This window comes from Stenella coeruleoalba (assembly GCF_951394435.1).
Source record: "Stenella coeruleoalba genome assembly, chromosome: 10".
NCBI classification, from domain to species: Eukaryota; Metazoa; Chordata; class Mammalia; order Artiodactyla; family Delphinidae; genus Stenella; species Stenella coeruleoalba.
The window spans coordinates 91892476-91916116 of NC_137156.1; the positions used below are offsets into that span (position 1 = coordinate 91892476).

General features: G+C 38.9%; 1 protein-coding gene across 18 annotated transcripts in view; it reads left to right on the plus strand.

The window, feature by feature from the left end:
• CNTN4 (contactin 4) overlaps positions 1-23641 on the plus strand; it is a 958186-nt gene that overhangs the window by 702050 nt on the left and 232495 nt on the right. For all 18 annotated transcript variants that reach the window (XM_079933645.1, XM_079933652.1, XM_079933654.1 and 15 more), the window contains one exon: positions 12235-12330. In XM_079933645.1, the coding sequence (XP_079789771.1) occupies positions 12235-12330 (96 nt within the window). The remainder of the gene's footprint in view (positions 1-12234; positions 12331-23641) is intronic.

Genomic DNA, 23641 nt, shown 5'->3' on the forward strand with positions numbered 1-23641 from the left:
TGCTGTAGAGTGTCTTGTGACAGTGGGGATTGTGCTGCAATATTCTCAAAACTCTAGCCTTAAAGTTGTGAGGCAGAGATGTTGAGCTGGAAAATGACCTCAGGAGTGATGTTGTGAAGATGGAAAGATGGCACGTCAGTGCTCTGAAGATATGACTAGAGCTGCATATGAGCTTGTCTCCTGTGAAAACCAGTAGTCTCAATGGTTGACAGAGTCTAGGTTTGATGGGTTTGAGCGACTGACCTGCACATACTTGATGCTACGGTTCTCATAAGAATCCAGTCACACCTTGAGTAGGAGTGAGGCAGTGCCCTGTGCTGTCTGTGCGCTTTGATCTGTAGGAGAGAAAGTGGGGAGAATGAGCAGGGCTGAGAGAGAGATGGAGAGGAAACAGGTCCTGGGTACTGACTTAAATTAAAACCCATATCCAAGATCGATATACTTGGGTCCATCATTTGTGCAGCTGAAATGCTGACTGGATGAATCACCCCAGCAAAAAGTACTTCTTATCAACTCCCATAGTGCTTTCTCTCTACAGCACTACAGCATTGACTACTTCCTTTGTACCTTGCAGTAGAGTTCTTTATGTGCCTATCTGATCGAAATTGGAAACCTCTTGAGGTCAGGCATCATGTTCGACTTACCCTAATATTCTCCACAGCATCCACCACACATGGTACCATAAATTATATTGATGGAGAGAAGGGAAGAAGGGAGGGGGGCAAGGGAGGGAGTTCAGATTGAAGAAAGGATGCTGTTATGGACTGAATGTTTGCGTCTCCCCCAAAATTCATATGTTGAAATTCTAACCGTCACCCCCTGGCAAAGTGCTTTTATAAAGAGGTGGAGCCTTTGGGAGGTAATTAGGTCATGAGGGTGGCGCCCTCTTGAATGGGTCAGTTCTCTTATGAGAAGAGACACGAAGAGTTTCCTCTCTCTTCGCTTTCTACCATGTGAGGACACAGTGAGAAGACGGCCATCTGCAAACCTATAAGCAATTCCTCACTAGACACAAGGTCTTCCAGCACCTTCATCTTGGACTTCTCAGTCTTAAGAACTGTGGGAAATACCTGTCTGTTGTATAAGACACCCCATCTATGGCATATGTGTTATAGCAGCCCGAACAGACTAAGACAGACAGTAAGATCGTCCCACCTCTGGAATTCTCTAGCTTTGTAGGATTTCTGAGGCAGAAAACAGTACCTGTATCTAAAGCAGAGCATAAGTTATCACAATACTGGTTTGGTAATTGTCTTCCCTTAGGAAATCAGTGTATATTTTAGTATGCCTGCTCAGTTGTTTCTCCCACTTCCTCAGTTACCAAGAAGTTAGCACTCTTTGAAACTTTTAGATGGAAGATGAAAATACTTATTTATTAGTTTCCTCAGGTGTTACCTGAACTAAGGAGACTTCAACTTCAGTTATAAATAAGAAAGTACAAGGCTGAATCAGGACGGCTGTGTCGCTTGACACTACTTTTTGTCCTTCTCTGCAGCCTCCATGGGGGCCAGGAGCTGAGTCGGCAGAGGGAGGGTGATTTATTTCTCCACGTTTGGAAGTGGGATGGAAAGTAGCAAGATCCTACTTTTATATTATCTTCCTCTTTTATAGTTTTTATGCCAGTTCCCAATCCTGTTTCCCTAACTTATTTTTTATAGCACTTGTCACCCTCAAAGATGCTATGCATGATTTATTTATTTTGTTTATGGTCCTTTCACCCACTTAACCTTCTTTAAGGGGAGAGATCTGTTTTGCTTTATTTTTCAATGGTGTAACCCCAGTGCCTAAAACAGTGGCTGGCATATGATAGATGCCCATTGGAGGCCTATTGTAGGTATTGAATGAATCTGTATTGATTCTCAGGGTGTATTTAAAAGCAAGGTGCTTGAGTGATGACATTTCCAAAAACTGGCAGTGTTACCCCAGTGCAGCATTATCTCTGATTTCTCTCTGTGAAGGGAACGGTGAAACAGCCCCCATAGCAAAGTCTAAATAGATGATGAATAAACACATGGCTTGCATGTATATTTGATGATGGTTTTATTTTCAAAACTGTAATTAAATGAGATAAAAATATATGGTTGGAGTTGCCGAAGCAACTTAAATTCAACATAAATAACAGCTGCTCTTCATCTGGGGATTTCATCCATATACAGCATTTTTTATGCCCTTAAAAAATTTTAACCAGTATACAGCTAATTCAGCATCCAGTGTCCCAAGAAATGTTTTATACTCAGAGAAGGGGAAGGAAAAGAGAAAAGAAATAGCCCTCTATGAGCCCGTGGTTAAACAAACCTGTTACTTCCAAAAGCTTTGATTTCCCCCAAGTAGCTGTATGGCAGAGCATGTCCAATTTCTTAGGAGCAATGAATTTAAGCGTGACTGGCATTTTTCGTTATGAGTCATCAATCCCTATTTTATTAGTTCAGAAATCCACAACTGAGTACATAGTGAGGAGTCTTCTACTTGCTTTTAAAGCAAAACTTCTGCAGAGCGTTAGTGTCAGGCAATACTAGTAAAGTTTGCCTCTCCCTTTAAAGTTAACCATCAGAGTAATTTCCTCCCAAGCTGCTTGGGGAAAATGCCTACTTTTATGGATAGAATTAAGAGCCAGTTTAACTATACGAACATCTACCTAATTTTATTTATGATCAAGGAGTGAGAAATTGCCCCTCTTCCTTCAGAGATTGTATCCACTGCCCTTAAGTGTTAGGCAAATTCGGTAGCCATCTCGTTACTCAGGCTTGTACCCCTGAAAGCTTAACAAAAGAAAAGAAATGGACTGAAAAAGTCAGATATGAAGCAATTTCTCTTCACTTTAAAGCAAGGTTTTTCATGACCAATCGTTTGGCTGGTAGAGTTGTGGTCTTTGGGTTTTTATCATGATCTGTGGCCCATATATCTCCATCCAGTAATACATCCCCAAAGTTTTTTCCTGTAGATTAGCAGCTTTACAATGTCCTCTTGATGCAGTGCCTTTTCAGCATTTCTTCAGGGAATATTTATTCTAATGTTACTTGAATACATCTGACTTGCCCACTAGGGTTGCCCGTTTCTTAGGAAGACCTGGGCAAGGAATTACAACTTTCTAATTTTAATTTTCAGAGGGGAGAAAAAAAAGCCTATGAAGTAAAAGTTCAAAATGAAGATTCACATTTCTTTCCATCAAAACTGTAATGACCATAAGTCTATCAAGTTGTACAACTCTTACACTAGGTGAAGAACAGATAATTTTAGGATATTTCCCTGACTAGCTGATAACAGCCCTGATTACAAAGAGCAACAAGCCTGTGCAATTTGCATGATGTCCTTTCATGTTTTCTTCATCTCAAGTGTTCCCTGGGGCAGGTGTCAGTGGGTGAGAGAGTGTTTCTTTTGCCAAGCAATGCGTTTGTGTCATATGCGGCTTGCATTCCAATCTTAGTGTGCCTCTAAGCTTTCATTTTAAATTTCATTTTAAGGCACCGTAGGTGGTTCGGTGCAGTTGATTAAAGACCTTTTCTTAAAGTTATCTTTTAGAGCATCCCTGGTCATTGAGCACACAAAGGTCCATCGTAGCCAAGATGCTGGAAGACAGTGTGTCATATGGACAAATATTACAAGAAGGTTCACCCTACTCCAGCAAGTCTCCTGACCACCACCTCAGTGTGTGAAGCAGGAAAGGGAATAGTGCTCAGCAAATAGTAACTAAGCACATCATATGTGTTAGACATGTTTTGGGCACTGTGCTATATATAGCCTGATAAAGACTGAAAAGATTTCTGCCTCTATTGAGCCTTCATTTTGGGGTGGGGCGGGGGGGAAGGAACAGTAAACCAAATATCATATAAATGAACAAAGTAATCGCAGATGTTGGTGATGATCTCTATGAAAGACATAATAAAGAGGTGATGTGGTAGAGAGTAACCGGAGCTGCGTGGTGGGCTACTTCAGATTAAAAACTCAGCGAAGGTTACTCTGAGGAGGTGACATTTGAATTGAATCCCGAAGAATGAGCGTGATAAGCTAAAAGATGGGTAAAGAGCATTCCAAGCAAAGAGAACAGCAAGTTCAAAGGTCCTGAAACAGGATTAGCCTTAAGGTGTTTGAAGAACAGAAAGCAAAACATGGTTGTTACAGTATAAATAAGTAAGGGGGAACCTAACAGGCGATGAGACTGGGGACCTGGGCAAGGATCAGATCCCTAAGGGCTATTGTAAAGCTCAGCAAAGAGTCCATATTTTGTTCTAAAATTTTCTAGGCCAAATGGTTTTCTGAAACTTTTGTTTCTCTTTGTGTTATGTAAGTATGAAACCAAAGATAGAGAATGCAGATGCCTAACCATTAACACTCCTGAGTTAGGATGGTATGCAAAAGGAGATGTGCTCCTGTAGAGAAAATTGCTGGTAATAATAGCTTGTGTTTTAGGGCACCTGTCTCCAAAGGAGAACAACAGTAGTTATGATGCCAGATTGTACTAACCACAGTAACCTCATGAGTCTGGTAGGTGCACACTTTTATGGAACACGCAGGGAAACTCAAACATCTGAAACTGGGTTGTTCTTTGGCTTCTTAAATAGCATGAAGGTCTAGGTAAAATAGAGTATGGCAAAGCAACGAGGAAAGAAAAAATCTGAAATCAGAAATAAAAATAGCTATCAGGAAAGTCGTACACTTACAGGGAAAAGGGCAGCAAAGCAGCCTTTATTTTCTTGTAAAGTCAAGAAAATAATAGCAGAGGGGTAAAAAATTATGAGTCTCAAATAGTCAACCAGAATATCAACATGTGTTGTTTCATTCCTGGTATCTAATTCAGTATAGAATAGAGGCTAAATACATGGACTTGTGGGTCAAAGAAGAGCTGGGGTCTAATCCACACTCTTCCTTATACTAGGACTGTGATCTCGGATATGGATTTTTTTAATTTCTATAAAGTGGAATCAGTAATAATACTTACATCATAGAGTTGTTGTGAGGATTTAATGAATGAATGCATGGAAAGTGAGAAATTGTGTTCTTTACATAAGTTAGTTGAAACTGGCCTTACATTTCTCCCAAAGAGTTAATATTTACAAAAGTGATTAAATTTCAAAATCAGCCCACAGAAGCCTCCTTAACAGGTAGCATTCATTACGCTCTTTTCGGGTCTTTCCTAGGTTTTGTTACTGGAAAGAAAAAGTGATGTAGAAATGTGGTGCAGGAAGAGAAAGAGGAGAGTAACCTCTTGCTAAATGCAGAATTGCTGACCCCAGACAAATTTGTCTTTGGCAATCTGCACACACCTTTCTCACCCTATATGTATTTTTTCTTTTTCCTTTTCAGCTCTTCTACAAAAAAATAAGGTAAAGAATTTTGAGTGAGAAACTAGTATTGTTTATAGATAGTTTTGTTGGTACATAACTCTTTCAGTAAGAAACACCTGTGAAGAAAATCAAATTTAAGAGTATTTTTAAGTCATTATTCCTTTCTTGAGCTTTCTCAGCCCTACGTTGCCTTCCTTATTACTCCATAGATTACATTTTCTTTGTTTCTTTTTTGGCTAATCAAAACTCACATTCAAAGAATCCATACTGCTCTTATTTATTTAAGAGGAAACAATCTCTTTGAATTAATTAATTCTTCACTGTAAGTGACTCATAGCAAGGTAATGCATTTGCAGCCATATGTGGGTTTAAAATGGCATTTCTATAATTCCAAAGTAATCCCTAAATTATAGACTTTCATCTGATATGACTAAATAGGTTGAGGAAAAATTCAGACAGAGGGAAAACATTGTGAGGGTCAGAATCAGCACCTGGGAGAGCTCCCATGAGTTCTTCCTTTTTCCCTTTGAAACAAGTGCTCTAAGGATTTTCGTAGGGATGTCGATAGCAGTAGCATTAGGCTATGAAAGAAGAAGGTCATAAACAATTTCTATAACTGAGTCATTTGTAAAGTGTGTGTACATTAATTTAGGAATACTGATAAGGTCCTTTGTTATCTATACAAAGATCTCCAGGAAAGAGGTTGGCTTTTCTTTTCAAAGTCAAACCACTACCTAGAATCAGATTTTGATCCCTTACTTTAAACTGCCAACAAATTGGGATATTTAATGTCAGATCTTGAGCATATCCATAGGTTTTTGATTGTTTTGTTTTACTTAGTTGTTGGAGAGATAAAATGGCTGACACCAATACTTGGAGGAAAAGAGGAACTCAAAAATTATTTGCTGAAGGTTGGCTAAACAAATGGAAAAATTAATGACATAGGAAAAGCAAGATACTGACAAACATATAATGTATATATATATTTTTTTCCAGTTACATTTATATTCATTCTATTTTCATCTGGTATACAGTGTAAACTCCTCAAATTTTAAGTGCAACAAGTAAATTTATATAATCAGTAAATAATATGTTTCATCTTTTATTTCTCTGTTAAAATAACAATAATTTGTATCCTTTATAAAGATACACAAACATCAGTTTTTACTGTTTTATGAAAATGATATTTCCCACCTTAACATTAAAAAGTAATACCTGCTCAGAATATACCATCGTAGGAATTTCTTAAGGAAAATTACCTGAATTCAGTATATGGGAGTGTTTCTTAATTTTAAGTCACCTGAAGAGTACACTCCATGCACTGCAAAGGATAAGGTATCTGGCTTACTTTAGCACCAGTCTAGACTTGAAAACACAGTTAAGACCAGCAAAAGAAGAGGTGTTTCAAGTCTTAGCAGCTTATTTTGCCACAGTGGGATTGACCTGACTACTCTACTGTTACTTTATCTGGTGGAAGTTTGGAATCACTAGCTTTGCCCCAGTGAGTTACTTTCTGTAGACTTTCCTGTGGTGCTCAGAAATGATAATGATAGCGCTAGCATCTACAGACTACTGACTTTGGGCCAGTCATTGTGTTAAGTGCTTTATATTCATGATCTTAATCTCTAAAGAGCCGTATGAGATAGGAATTATTTTCCTGATATTAGAAATGAAGAAACTGAAGTTCAAGGAGAGTACTCACCCACATCGTACAGCTAAAGAGTGAGAGTACCGAGTTTGTGCTCAGGTCCTTCTGACTGCAGAGCCAGTGTGCTAAACCATTAAGTAATTCTTCCTCTTGCTGTATACACTCTCACAGGAAAAACCCATCAGCCATGCCAGTCTCCCTAATGGTTTCTTCTTTCTTGTGTGGAAAGAATGTCAAAAATGTGACTTTGCAACTCATAAGGTTTTTGTAAAGTTAGACTTATTGTCATTCTGAGTCCCTAGAATCCAAGAAGCCATGCAAATCCACAGATGTACACACTCAAGGAGCAAATGGCAGAGTCAAGACATAATTTTAGATATGCTGCATGATAACTGGTTTTTAAAGTCATACCCCCCAAATACCTCTTTTTAAAATAAATACTGCAGTCATCATTATGGAAATTATATTCATAACAAATACATCACTTGACCATTTTTCCAAGCTGATATTGATTTTTTCATTGATTGCTTCTTGAAGGAAGCAGTAACAAAGGCAACTGTCACTGACAATTTCTTGTTCTAAAGTCACCCTGTGAGAATTGATAGAATCCAGGTCTACCCAAGTCAGGAAAAAAGTGAATAGGTATTTTTTTAACTTGTAGTAAATAATACATGCGTTAAAAATATGTGCATTACTTCCATGGTTTACTGTATCATTTTTCCTCTTTCCTCTTCTCCTGCCCCTCTGTGGATTCTTGACAAAGCGTGATGTATGTTACTATGTCATTAACCTTTCCTGGCCATTTTAAAGCTGAATTTCTTATGCTCTTCTGCGCTGGCGCCACCCTGTGGATGGCTTTAACTCTTCCTGTTCATAAGTGTGATGGGCAGTCCCTTAATGATGGCCAAAAAAGTTACTCTTTCTTATTTACTGTTATTACTTCTCAAAAAATATCTTGGACCCTCGATTTTGTTTTCGTTCAACCCATCCAGGTATTTTTTATAGACTACCTCATCCCCAGCTCTAAACATTTAATAACTTTCCAGACAGTAAATATCTGGGGATTTTTCCCCCTCACTCTCTGATTTACTCTGTGGGCTGAATTCCAAATGTTTTCATATATTAAGGCTTTTATTATTTATCTCATGTTGCAGCTTTAAGACCTTTGTACACTTTTACTTCTCAAGGAATTTAGCTGCTAAAGCACGTCCTCTAAGCTCTCAATGAGCTACACTTTCCAAGTACTATAATAGTGTATTTTTTAAAACCTCATGTAAAAATAAAGTGCTAATATTATATTCTACAGAAGAACAAAGGACAGTTGTTTTCACAGAAAAACATGACAGGAAAACACATCTGCCACAAAACTGCATTTTTTACCCCATGATTTCTGGAAAGATTTATATAAAATGCTGATAAATGAAGTCAACACCCCAAATGTATGGTCACTCATTTTTTTTTAAAAGTCTACAAGTCACTTTTCAATGAACCATACAGAAAGCTGCAAAAAATGTTTTGAGAAACTACAGTACATGGATATTAATTCCTTGTCATAAGAGTACATCATTTATTCAGGTACCTTTAGTAACTATCATTTATCCAACTACCTTTAGTAACTAGCTGCACGGAGCTAAAGGGAATACTACCCAAGTGTCATGGTTCAGCTACCTCCCTGACAATGCAGCAATCCTGCTTTTTAATACGGTGGTTTCTGATCGTTTTCTTCTTGTTCCACTCCATCCTTTGCACCTGATGTTTAAAATCCCCCCATCAAGTGATCACCCGCAAGGAAAAGCAAAGGAATAGAAAATTTGGAATCAAATGTACCGACTCATCGCATTGTGCATTGAAATGTGGACTTTCTTACATATTCACTGAAGAGCATAAAATTCATTCAAACAAACTTTTTTTTTTTGGTCCCTAGGATGTGAAGTAACTAGCTTGAATGCCCTTTTTCACTGGCTTCACTAAGTCAGTGGGGAAATGATAGATTCTGGTACTTGATAGTGGTGGGTTTGGAGAGAAGCAGATGAGTTTGTATTCTTCTGGCCACTTTCTCAGTTTGTGAAGAAGGTTCTGAAATTCAGTAACATCACCTTAAAATTGGGAATTAAAACTATAATGGAATTAAATGAGATCTGTGTGAAAATTTGTTAGCACATGGTATGAACTCATTACATTTTGCAAGTAGATCCAATTATTGCTATGAGTGCTACGGTCATGATGACATAACATTATCTATAACGTATTCTAACTTGGAATGCCTCTTGCTACTGATTATTACCTAGTACCAAGTCTTTGGAGATAAAATGACCCTAAATAAGAGAATATATATGTGAGAATATTTCTGGGAAAGGCCTGGCCATGCCCAAGTTTCAAAAAAATACCCATTCACACACACATAGTTCTTTAATTTGGAAAATTATCATGCTGCTAGCAGTTAGGATCTGAATGGATAATTACATCTGAAAAGACCAATAATGGACATGCAATCTTTTCTTAAACATGTGCATAAATATGGTGACCTTTGACTAGCCTCTTCACCTCTCTCTAGAGTTCATTTGCTATTCAAAACCCTTTCTTAAATGGAATAATAGGGGTATGATTTGCCACTGGACTACATTATTCCTCAGTGAAAGAACATATAGTAAGCACCAAACTTGTAGCAGGAAAGGCTTTGTGCTTCTTAAATATTACCTCATTTAATCTTTTCCCATCGTTTTTTCAAAATAAATTACATTTAATTACATCTCATGTTATTTATGGGAAAATTAAACCTTGCATAATACATGGCAGAGATGATTTTCAAACTCAGATCTGCCCAAATGCAATATTTCCATTCAGTATGTAGGTAGGGTTTACCGTCTGGAATCTATTTCACTTAACTGCTAAGAATCTTATCGAAATATTATCTCAAATACCAGATTAATGCAATTTTCTAACTGTCCAAAACAAATCCGGTGGAACTGCATGGACTCATAAACTATAGGGAAATAAACAGGAATGCAGTTTTTAAAACTCAGTAAGGACAAGTTAAAAAAAATCATTGCATATATTTCTCATTTTCTTTCCCATTTCCTAATGCTCTTTCTCTAGTCAGAATCAAGGTGGATTTTGCCTGGATAAGACTTGATCTCAATTACCTATCAGTTCTTAATTTTTCATGCCACTCTGGAGGTTGGATGAGGTGTCTCTGCCAAAACTTAGATGACTTATTTTAAGAACCTGTATGCAGAAGCGACAATTTAGAGTGATTCAGTATCATTTTTAGGGATAATGGTTTACAGTATTAATGCCATAATGAAGTTTTTTAAATCTCTAGTTTAATCATTTTCAAAGGCTTCTCAAACCATTTCCTTAAAGAGAAGAAAAAATCATGTCCTAGCCTCACCTGGTACTCATGGAATAAAAGGAATTTTATTACATCAGAAATGTAATGAAAGGAATTGTATTACATCAAAACTTAAATTGTAGTCATGTTTTGTTTTGCACTAAGTACGTGCGGGTCCTCAAGGTGTCGCTCTGCACACCTCAACTTCAGCAGTCTTTGGATTCCCATGATTAGGTGTTACCTGTCAGTCCTGCCCACCAAACTCTTGAGTCCCTACAGGGCAGAAGCTTTCTTTTCATAATGTCTGTATCCCGAGCTGGCAGCCAAATTTGGATATGTTTAATTGATAAAAGCAATAATATATGAGCTTCAGATTTGCCTAATTCTAGAAGAAGCTGGTAATGAAGACATGTATGTGTATAGATTATTTCTTTAACATCTTTATTGGAGTATAATTGCTTTACAATGGTGTGTTAGTTTCTGCTTTATAATAAAGTGAGTCAGCTATACATATACATATATCCCCACATCTCCTCCGTCTTGCATCTCCCTCCCACCCACCCTATCCCACCCCTCTAGGTGGTCACAAAGTACCAAGCTTATACACACTACCAAATGTAAAATAGACAGCTAGTGGGAGGCAGCCACATAGCACAGGGAGATCAGCTCGGTGTATAAATTATTTTTAACCCTGTGAACACTCCCTGAAACGCAGCCTGAGTGTGGAAACATTCCATTTTGTAACTGCAGCAATGCTGTCCAGGTTTATTTCCTAGCTCCATTACTCCCTGATGTTGTACCCTTTAACAAATGTTATAGTGCCACTCTTTTCTAGTCTGTAAAATGAGGATATTAATGGTACTTAACTCATATAATTGTTGTTAGGATCACTTGAAATAATCACCATAAAATACTTACCAAAATGGCCAAAATGGAGGAAATAGTCAATAAATGTTACTGAACTCTGATGTGCACAGCTACAGGGCTTGCAACCCTATAGAACATACTTGGCTTAGAATAATCCTCAAATCTGGTAACAGGTTATTACATCAAATGTTTCAGACAACAAAAAATGAAATGGCACTTAAAACAATCATTGCTGAGAGGATTTGCAGTTGGAAGGATGAAAGAAAAATCTTTTTGAACAATAATATGTCTGTCACTTTATTAGACATATTTCTTATATTAACTCATTGTTATTGGCAACTGTGTATTTACTGACTCCAACTGTGATCTTTGGGCTTGTAACGTCTTATCTTTCTAACCAGATTCGACTTCCTTGAGAAAGGGGAACTTTCTTCCAAACAGAACCTTGGACAGTACCTTATAAGTATTTAAAAATACACAGGAACTTTATAAAACAATTGTGTATGTATGTCTGTTTACACATTGTATGTAATGTGTGTGTGTGTGTAGACAGAGATAGTCGTATTCTAGGTACATATAGAGTAACAAACATAATTGCATATAATGGAACGGTTTGTGAAGTAAACAGTTGACTATCAAAACCCACGAATTTACATCCTGATAATGATATTCAGTTACAGATAGAGTTGGGGAGGTCACTTACTCCATCCAGACATGTGCTACCCAATAAAACTTTCTGCACTGATGTAAACGTTCTCTCTCTCTCTGCTGTCCAGTGTGGAAACCAGTAGCTACGTGTGCCTCTTGAGCACTTAAGATGCAGCTCGTGTGACTAAGGAACTGAATTCATACATTTTATTTGATTTTAACTGTTTTTTAACTTAAATAGGCACATGTAGCAAGTGGCTACCTTACAGTATAGATATAGAGTCATAGAGGATGAGACAATATCATGCAAGAAGACGGTAGAGTTGAATTTCCCTGATCCGGGTGGTGTAAAGGCCGTTTTACAGCAGAAGACTATCCTCTTTTGAAGTAGTATTAGTCTTCCATAATGTCTTAGGACTTTAAATTTTAAACTCCTTTTCCTTTATGTCTCCCAACAGATCTTGAAAACTTTAAAACAAGAACGAGAAGCACTGTGTCTGTCCGCCAAGGTCAGGGGATGGTACTGCTGTGCGGCCCACCAGCCCATGCTGGAGGTAACTCTGCACCGAAATGTGCACATGTCACCGACTGCTATTTTTCTTGCTGATTGTTCACCCTCTTGGCATCAGAAAGGGGGACAGTGTCATTCGTAGAGATTCCCAAAGTCCCTCTGTGTCGAGGAAGCATCGTCATTGCCTCCCATAATTAGGATAGGAAAATATCAGATGGTACCAATGTTCCATCCCCCTGCTGTCTACCTGGCTCAAGGGGAAAGATACCTGAGTCCATCAAAATCAGAATCCTGTTGCTTGGTAAAGCCACGTAGGTAAAACCGCCAGCACTTCTTCCAACTTGATCGTATTAAAAGATGGCCTTGCTTCACTTCATCTCATTGTTGGTCTGGGAAGGGATCAGACCCAGAACCATAGTCCCTTGACCACAGAATCCAAGATGACTTTGTAAGGACTCATAATGACTAGATCAGTTAGGAATGCATTTGATTGCAAGTCCCTGAAAACCCAGCTAACACCGGCTTCGGTGGACTTGGGTTTGTGTTGTTCTCACACATAAGACTTCCAAAGGTATGTGGTATAAAGCTGGCACTGCTTTTGGGGGACATCTTCCAGGACCCAAGCCCTTTCTTTGATCCTTCTCTGAAGTCCTAAACATGGGGCATGGCTAAGGCACCAGTGCAGAAAGGTAGAAATGGGAAAAGGGCAGGGCAAATGTCAGAAGTCTCTTCATTTCGAGTTGCTTTTGTATTATGGAAGGTTTGCTTTGCCCAAGGACTTTTATGTACATTTCATTGATCACTCCAGTGGCAAAAGAGACACAAAAATCAAGTATTTTCTACAGATACACGATGGCCCTAAAAAATCATAATTTTGATAATAAGGGAGAATGCGGAGAGACGATGTGTAGGCAGGTTGCAGTGTCTGCAGAAAGGACTAATGATGACTGGAAGGTGACTCTGACTGCACATACAGAGTTCAGGAGTCTGGAGGTTTAGTAGTTAGTGATATTTATTAGGATTTCACTACAGTTTGTGCTGACAAGACTGATAAACTCCATTTGTGGTCACTCTGGCTAAAATTTAGTTTGATACCTGCTGTCCTTGTTATTACCTTAATTTTCCATTTGGCTTTACATGTGATGGAAAAAGAAGATATTTTAAACTGAGAATTTGAAAACACCATTTTATTTTTGTCCTGTCTTCAGAAGTTTTAACTTTTCCTTCTCACCTAATGCCCCGGCTAACGTTTTTAGCAGGAAATAACAATTAGTGAAACAGCTACATGGCTAGCATTTCAAGCACGGTGAATAGATAAGCAGGTGGAAGAGGCAGGCACCCCTCCAAGTCTGGATGGAGGGTATGGAATTGTTAGGGTTTCTGGTGTTTGAGACTGGCAGAGAATCCAGATTGGATTTCAGGAGTTTGTCTTCTGAGAAATGGGTTTATTCTTTAGGACTTAATTTTCTTGCCAAGTTAGTATCAGAAGCATTCAATTTGGAGTCCAGGACATGAATTCTGGTCCTGGCTCTATTTCAAATCATTATTTGATATTGGGCTACTATGTTCACGTTCTCTATCTCTACTTATCTCTAAACGAAGAGATTAAAAGAAATCTCTCAGATCCCTTTTAGTTCTATCATTACATAATAATTGCTGAATAAAAACTAAACATATTTATAAACTATATATGCATTATTGAAGTCCTGTCCTTTATATGAGGAGAGCAATTAACTGGACATCTATTTAGGTTAAAGTGATGTTCACTCACATTAACAGTTCTCTTCTTATTATGAAATTTGATCAAATAAGAAAGGAAGATTTTGCTAATTTCTTCTGAAGGCTACCTTCACAGCATTAATCTTTCATAACATGGCAGCAACTCTGAAAATTAATCTTACAGCATATTGAGAAAAAAATACCCCACTAATCCCTGGTACAATGATACCTTTGGGAAACGCAAAACACAAGAAGCACTGTTGTGCTGCTCCACAATGAATGAACCTGAATACTTCCCCTTCCCACTCAGAAATATATTAAAAATTTCTGTGGACATCTACTGAAATTTGCTTGTCTCTACTGCCAGCAGTCAGCAGCTCTGAAATCCAGTTCCTTGAGTTGTGCTGACATTCCTGACAGTCTTGATGGTGAAAGACAAGGAAATAAATATTCTCATTATGGGCTCTATTAGAAACTGTGAGCTCAGTGATACTGTAGGCAAGGCAGGCAAGGCAAGGAAATTTGAGAGAAAACAAGGTGGGTATTGAAGGTTATAAGAGAGCATCACAGACATCCATCAGTTTGGGGCAGCGGAGTCAATGATTATCTGATGAAATCTCCCCAGTTACTCAAAACCCTCCAATGCAAACTGTCCAGCAGTGATTCTGTCATTGCTTCTCCAGGCTGTGATCACCTTAAAGCTGGCAGCATCGCCAAGAGCCGCTGGACATACTGAGCGTTTTAAACCCAGCATATGGTATCCCAGTTTCTATTGTAACAGATCATGAAGAGGAAAGGAAATGAGTCAGCCTTTTATTGTATCAGTGGGATACTGGGTAATGGCATGAGATCCATTGTAAGGGATGCTGCATGTCCTATTTCAAAAGCTGTGCAGTGTCAGACCTTCTTAGGATAACATAGAAATGAGCAGCAATTAATCTACTTTGAAAAGCATTTCCATCAGCACGTAGTTCCAGTGCTCTACCAATCACCCTGCATAGCGTCTTTGTCATTTCTTGGTTAATAGGTACAAATTCAGATGTGATGTCGTCGCATAGATTGTACTATTAAATCTTTAACACAGACGCCAAAAAATAGAAATCACTATGGATGATGGGGCTCTGGTTGTCTATGATGCTTCTTTAGATTAGAAACAGAGTATTTTGAGATCTAGAATTTTCACTGTGCTTTCCATCAACTCCAGGGTCATTTGGCAGCAGGAATTTGTGATCTTCAACCACTCATTAAATAGGAACAGAAGTGAGGTACTTTGAGATTCTTCCTCCTAGCTTACTAAAACTGACAGGTCATTCACCAGTGAAATCCCCATGAACTGCTCACCAAGGGATATTTTTGTTTCCACCTTCCTTTTATATGTCACCCAGATCCTTGCTGCTCAAAATGTGGTCCTTGTACCTGAAGTATCTACCTCACCTGGAAGATTGTTAAAAAGGCAGAGTGTTGGATGCCACACAGGGCCTACTGTATCAGAATTCAAATTTTAACAGGATCTCCAAGTGATTCATGTGCACAGTAAAGTTTGAGAAGCCCTGAGCTTCACCTATGCTCCCCCCACACTCCGCACCTCTGGCCAGAGGTGTGCAGGAAGCGGAAGCATCACCAGGGCAGCATGTTAGAGCCACAGGTGCCTGGCCTTTGCCCACGGATATTCTGATTCCATAAACCCAGGGCAGCGTCCCCAAAACTGTTGTTTCAGTTGGCTGGAACAGATTGAGGCAGCGCCAGATTGAAGATACACCCACTTTGATCGCCTTCTACAAAACCAGCCCAGGTTCACCCTGCTGAGGTGGAGTACTTTGATTTCCACATCAAACCCAAGCAGAAGTGTTAAAAGTTTTTTATGTCCAATTCGTATTTAAAAGAATTCAAAATAAAAAATAATCACTTCAGGCTTTCCTATATATTTTTCATTGTCGTTAAGAGAGGTGAACAACTAAGAAAAGACTGGCTTTTTCTCAGGTATTCACATGAAGAAGTAGCATTTTACATTTGGACAGCTCTTACTACGTCGTTGTTAGAGAAAATATGCCTTCCTACAGTGTAAAAAAAGAAAGCCACATGATTCTGATTCTGAGATTATTTTCGTTGTTATGAGTTATAGAGAAACTAGCTATAATTGTCGTCGTTGGATGCTTTTACGCTAAACACATCCCCGTTAAACTTAGATCCCATTCGCACGGCACCAGACTCAGGGACCTTATAACAGCATCTGTAGAGTTCCTTATGGTGTTTATAATCTTTAGTTTACCTTATATTATCTTTGGATCCTTACAATAATCCTATAAGAAATAAGGACATGTGTTTCATAGATAAGAAAGTGAAAGCAAAGAGATTAAGTGAGGTCACACGTTAATCAGTGGCAGGTCTAGGAGTTACCTTTGCGTAGAATGTGCCCCATTTTTTTTTATAGTCAGGAGACAACCGTACAACTACTTTTTTGTACTCTGTATGCATTAGTTCTTTGGGTGCCATCCCATATCAATTCAGTCAGAATTTTTTTTTGAGATTGGTTCCTTTGACATCATTCATAGTTTTGAACGCACTCCAGGTGATTCGAATATGTAGCCAGGGTGGAAAACTTGTGTGTCTGCCCTGCAAAATCTAGTAGGTCTTGTCCCAGCAGAAACCTTTCGATTTGCAAACATCTCCAGGGGCCCAGAAATGTGATTTGATCTAGACATATCATGAATATTATAGTCTTAAAAAAATCAATCACGCCCTCCCACAGCATGGTTATTTCAGCTGGATATTTGTCTTTGCTGTAGGACAGAGGTAACAGCATGGAACTAGGACACCCACATTCTAATCCTAGTGCTGCTGTTAACTTACTTGAGCCAATTATATAACTTCTCTGAGCCCTATTCTTTTTCTATCTCCCCACACGTACTCAGCTTCCGGCATCAAGATGTCACCTTCAGAATCCGGCTCACCAGTTTCTTAATTAGTCCAAACTATGCTGACAGGTCACTGGGCCACAAGTAATCTTGCTATGCTAAAATGAGCATCCTTTATGCCCAGAATAATCTTCAAGACATCTACATGCTAGTCAAGAATGTATAATGAATAAGGCAGGAGTGCCTAATTCCCCTCTGCATGCCTTATTCCCATGCCTGCCCCAAACTGCTTACCAATTTTATATAACTTTAGATTTTCAGGGGCATCCGTATTAGCTCCAAATACCAACCCATTCCACTACAGTCCAGACAGTTTAGCTCTTTGCCTTCATGTTTCACCCAAAGGTACATGCAGATTCCATTCTAATCCAGCTCCAAACCTCAAACCATAACACACTATCCTTTGGATTCTGAGTATTGCATCCTCCAGGTAGTCTAGTTACCAGGCCCCGCCTGCCATATCAGACGCCTTTGGATACTGACATCTTCCTGGCTAGGTTCTAATTTTCTCGCTCTGTTGATTAGACAACTGACCACCTTCCTCAGGAAGCAGTCCCTCCATTTCCAACTTATTCCTCTACTTTCTCTCACTGAGATTTCAGGCTCTCCTTCTCCGTATCTTGGTTCCCAGCATAACTCTCAAATCCTCACACAGCATTATGCCAGCCAAATGGAATTTATCTTTGTCCTTTAAATCTCCCCAGTGTGTTGTAAGGATTAAAGACATAATAAATGTGGTACCAGTTTGCAAAATTCAAACATCCAAACATTCCTGATTTTATTAATTAGGCCTGGTTTGATTTTTTTCATTTGCCTAAGCCTGGAATTAAAATTAAATCAGAAAATTGCTTGTCTTTGAAGACATATTATGATTCTTGATTTACATTCATTTAACAAATTTTAAGTAGGCAAATATTTTTCAGATATATCTTCCAAGAGATTCATTTGGAATATGCATCTATTGTTAACATAAACTCATCATGCTCTGGCATTGTGGCTTTATTAAAATGCTGATTTAACCATTCTCCTAACATTTGAAAATTGCTCTTAAAGACTCAGCATGACAATTGAGATGAACTCTGCCAATCATCTTCTCAGAGGCCAAGCCCCATGTAATTCTTTATGTTTGCATGTTACATTAGCGTGCACAGTATGTGCCTGGGCTCCATTCATTTCCTTAGAAGAAACAAAGCATTAATTGGGCCTCAGAGGAGCTAAGGGCTTTCAAATATTGCAGAGTTTTTTTTAAGAGACTAGGGAACATAATCTTCAGCTTATTTTGTATGGCTATTTTAAAACAAAATTTGAAATTTTTAGATGGTTATAAGATTAACAGTCACTTAATTGTCATGAAAAGCTCTAAGAAGAGTCCCTTTCTAAGTGTGGTACCAATCTCCTCTTCTGGTTATAGTGGGGACATGGTTGAACGTGCACATCAGGATGAAGGGCCGACATTGCACTCGAGTCATCTTGTTCTGTGTGTGTGTGTGTGGAGTGAGGGAAGGTGCCCAAAATTAGACTCAGTTTTTAAGACAATTAAACAAGTGATAAATTGTGTTCTTAGGATCTTGAGTCCTTAATGTTTGGTCAGCACTGAAATAGCTGCCCTTTGATGCCCATTTCATGTCACCTGAGAAGTGACTTACCTGAGAGATGCCCTATCTCCTGCAAATAAATTTTAGAACCACAGGTGTTCAATAAGTTTAGAGTGACCTTGTTGGAGATCAGTGATTGAGAAGAGGTTTTCTGGATGTGGGATCCCGGGAAATAATGTTTAAAATGCTGGTTGGAGCAGCATTGAAATAATACTACTGTTCTAGTCTTCAAGGATATTACGGATCAAACTCTGGTAAACCAACTTGGATGGTATTATTTCTATGCAAAATGCATTCTGAGTTCCACTTCTAAGCCCAAGACATTATATATTCATTTGAATACACATCTATTGAAATTCAGTGAGGAGAGGTTAATACTTAGTGATAGGTTCATCAACACCATAGTACTAGGTATTTTTTTAATCTTGTTTTAAATATTCTTAAAGCAATCCTGTTTGATGCTCCTTGACTCTACCATGTTCCTTTGAAAAATACAAACCTGGATTCTTTTATCTGAAAGTTATTGAGCCAGTTCCTCCCTTTCTTCTTTTCCCACTTTGCCATCCAGCGGAGGTTATAGCACAAGAGTGATTTAATCAGCATAGAGTAATGGGAAACAGTTTGGAAGATGATGATTTTCTCCATTCATTAAACCTCCCTTTTTTCACCGAGAAAAAAAAAAAAAAAAGCCACATTGATCAGGGACTACTTGTTAGAAAACTGTCTAACCTAAATGGCCTGGTGGAGTGTTTCATGTTTGGGAGGAGAGGCCACTAGGATTTTTTTGTCCTTACCACACCAGATACAGGCTCCATTTCTCTCAGCCATGAGATGACGTAGCTCAAAGAAGGAATCAACAAGGGAAGCAAAAGGGAGAAATCAGGCTCCACATTTCTAGAAGAATGGTGAGCTTCTCCATCACTAGATGTGACAAGAAGAACTGGGATGAATATTTCTGATGTCAGTTATCTCCAGAATTGGTTAAGCATGTTCTGTGATGCTACCAACATACTTTTTGCCTTTGAATTTTCCTGTCAGCTCTTTAAAACAATCTGAAGGTTTCATGACGTTACTTTTGAATGCCTAGATGTCAACAACTATATACTTATGAGTAGAAGAAATGAGTTTGTATAGACAGCAAGCATTCCCTGGTCATAGAATAATTCTGAGCCCCCCGTTTCTTAACCTGTATAGAGAATTGCTGGTCTGTTTTCAAAGAAAAGTTCCCCAGGAGTGGTAGTTGTACACTTTCTACCTTCATTCTGCTTTCAGTTCTAGTAAGAGAGATGTTTAAGCTGTTTTTGCATCTATAGCAAGTCCCAGGCTGTAGCACTTAGAAATACACTTAGCTACTTAATAGCAGTTAATTAAATTTCTTAGTGTTCAGTAGCCTAAAGAGGATCATTTAGTTTAGAAAAAAAAATTAGCAGAAATACATTGCAAGAATTTTCTTCTCTCTCTTCTTTTTTCCTTGTTTGCTTTTATGTAGATGTTTCCATGTTCTTCATTTGGCTGAAACCACGGATTTTAGTAAATTAATGATGGCCCTAATTACCCAGCTTCTCTGCTGATAGTTACTCTGTACTTAATTTAATAATAGGCACTATATTTGTAGATTTAAATTCAAGTTGAGAAGGTCTCTATTTTCTTTTCAAACATTAAAAAAGAAATCAAAGTGATTATCTCCAGGTTTGATCCTTAGAACTGGAGGACCACTGATCCATCAGAATGAGGGTCAGACACATTAGCACCAAAAGGAAATGGTATTTGGAAAGTGAGATTTGATCCATAAAAGCAAAGTGATCTACAAACTGTGATCATTCAACAAAGCTCAGCTGCATGCAGAGTTCCCTTTCGGAGTTGTCCTGTCCCAGAAAGCAGGGAGAGGTGATGCTATGTGGAAAACCAGGTGCTAGGTGGGAGGTGGAGGGTCTGGAGATGTGAAAAACACATTACATACCCAGTTAAAAGTGCTACCAGGGATGTACCAGCCAGAGCGGAACACATGATCAACAGTGATCTTTCAACAAAATAGACCTGGCTGAGCATTTCATAAATAATCCAGTGGACAGTCACTGCAGGATATATGGCAAGCGTTCTTGTTTTAATGCACACTGGAAATATGAATCTCATCTTTTCAGGTGAGAAAGAAATGAGCAGCCCTTTGTATACATTTTCATCAACAAATCGGTGTTTTGTCAGGTCAGTACATCATGATGTTACATTGAATTAAGCAGGATAATGGTGCAGTACATAGAATGAGGAAATGCTGGTTGAGTCCTGGAAATTTGGAAATAGACTCAGGTTGGGAGATCAGAAATTGAAGTCTCAAAAGTGGAATATTCACTACTCTCAGGGATCTTGATCCTCTGAGTGTGATGGCACAAATAAGTTGATGGGCTTCCCTGGTGGCGCAGTGGTTAAGAATCCACCTGCCAATGCAGTGGACACAGGTTCAAGCCCTGGTCTGGGACGATCCCACATGCTGCAGAGCAGCTAAGCCCGTGCACTACAACTACTGAGCCTGCACTCTAGCACCCGTGAGCCACAACTGCTGAGCCCTCGTGCCACAACTACTGAAGCCCGCACGCCTAGAGCCCATACTCCGCAACAAGAGAAGCCACCGCAATGAGAAGCCCATGCACCGCAACGAAGAGTAGCCCCCGCTCACCGCAACTAAAGAAAGCCTGCGTGCAGCAACGAAAATCAAAGCAGCCAAAAATAAATAAATAAAATAAATAATTTTTTTTAAAAATCTTAAAAAAAAAAAGTTGGCCATTTTTCTGATATATTTTTTAACTCATTCAGTTTAGTTTTCAGACATTTAAGAAGAAAATACCTGGTGCTGGTCAAATCAAAGACCAGACAACACTATGCATTTGGACAAGTAAAGTTCACTTTTATAGGCAAAGGAATAGACGGTGGCATTTTGACTAAAGGTGGGATTATAGCTGCTGATTTAAAAGGAAATGACTTAATGAAGTCGCTTGTTCATCGAGGACAAACAGTATGGATGAAAAAGTCTTTTACGCATCATGCTTATCTGAGTTAACTGTATGCGCTAACGATTTTGGCATTTGAGACATATAGAATAAACACAAATTTTCACATGAAGTAGTAATCCTTTCACAGAGAGACCAACTCTGCCTACATTATGAACTAAAAAAAATGTCCTATCTTTAGTGCAGAGGCTGGTTGGGAGAATGTTCATGATATTTTAGGTGGGTCCTGGCTGCTGATGAGACAGTGGGCAGCCGTATCATATTGAGCCAAGAAAGCTCCTCCCATTTCTAACTGCAACACACCCTGTTTCTCTCACATCAGCTAGTCACAGGTTAGCACATTATCACCATCCTCACCATCAAAATTAACCCCTGGGAAGCAGTTGTGTTATAACGACACTCCGCAGTAATTCATAGATCCATATGGTGGGCACAGCTGGAAAGATAGTTGCAGTTGCTAATGTAGCGTCTCAGAAATATCCAAAGAATCTCTACTTTGTGAACTAATGTGGAATTTGTACACTTTCTTTTTCTCTCAAACCAGCACATACAATAGGAAACACCTGGGAAATGCCAAAATACTTCAGTTTTATAGGGGTTTGAAGCCCCAGTTCTTATCATTTCATGCAAACTCAGGTTTGCCTTTTGAGAAGACAAATGGGATTTTCAGAATAAATTGTAGCTGATTTAAGTATCATGTGTTTCTTCCCTTTGTGGTTCCCACTTACTGCCAAATGAGGCCTGTATGACACACCTCTGAAATCAACAACTATAACAAAGACATCCCTACACCTTCTTTATAAGTGTTGCTGCCTTTTGAATTTGTTCAGTATATTGCAAGCCAGCATTCCTTCTCAATGTGCAGTTCCAGGTTACTTCAGTGAAACTGTTGTGATGAATGAGATTTATGATTGGGTCCCAGTGGAGTATGTAAATCAGGATATTGAGGTTGAGGAGAATAGATTATTTTTTAAAAGTGAAAGCATCGAACTTCGGCAGCACCTCTCAGATGTCAGGGGTTTAGTAGACATGGCAGGTATAGGAGTGAACAAAAACAGAGTGGTTCCTCTTATCATGGGACCTACAGGTCTGCTGGGGAGTAAGAGGGTAATCAGAAAATCACACTGGGACGTGTGCTTTTGGTTGTGAGGTGGGAGAAGAATAGGGTTCAATGATCTGATCATGTAGAATAGAAGGACGTGATGTAGTCTGGGAGAAGGCTTCTCTGAAGAAGTAGCTCTGGAGCTTAGATTTTGAAGGATGAAAGATGGAATAGTATTACAGATGGAACAGTGCATAAGTCTAGGAGGTTGCCTGCCAGGAGAGAAAGGCAGTGTGGTGGGACCTCCAGAGCAGCAGGGAGAGTAGGATAAGTCTCAGGTTGGGATACAGGCAGAAACTAGGGTCAGATGTGGTGGTAATGATTTGGGTGTTTTTCCAGAAAGAAGTTAGGAATTGCTAAAGATTTTTTTTAAGTAGCATCGTGAGATAGGTTATAAGTTAGAGTGGAAGGCAGTTTTAAAATGGGTTCTTGGAAGCCAAGGCTGATTTATTATTACCCAGCTTTCTATGAAAAACAAAGAAAGAAGCAATGTTCTAATCAGACTAGAAACAGAGGGTAACCATCAAAAATTTACTTGAAAAATTACCTGTAGTTGTAGCACAGGTCAAGTTGAGAAGTGACCATCTGACAGTCTTAGTCTGTTCGGGCTACTACAAAATACCACAGACTAGGTGGCTTATATACAACAGACATTTATTTCCACAGTTCTGGAGGCTAGAAGTCTGAGATCAGGGTGCCAGTGTGATCAGGTCAGGGCTCTCTTCTTGGTTTATTACAAGCACGTTTTCACTGTGTCCTCACACGGTGGAAGGAACGTGGCAGCTCTGTGGAATCTCTTTTACAGGAGCACTAATCTCATTTAGGAGGGTGCTCCCCATGACCTGATGACCTCCCAAAGGCCCCACCTACTAATACCATCACCTTTATGGTTTAGGATTTCAAAATATGAATTCTGGGGGGGACACAAACATTCAGGCTAGAGTAAAGACTAATAACTAAAGAACTAAATTGACAACACGGGGAGATAGAGAGGATATCTTTAAAAGCTTTCAGTGGTAGC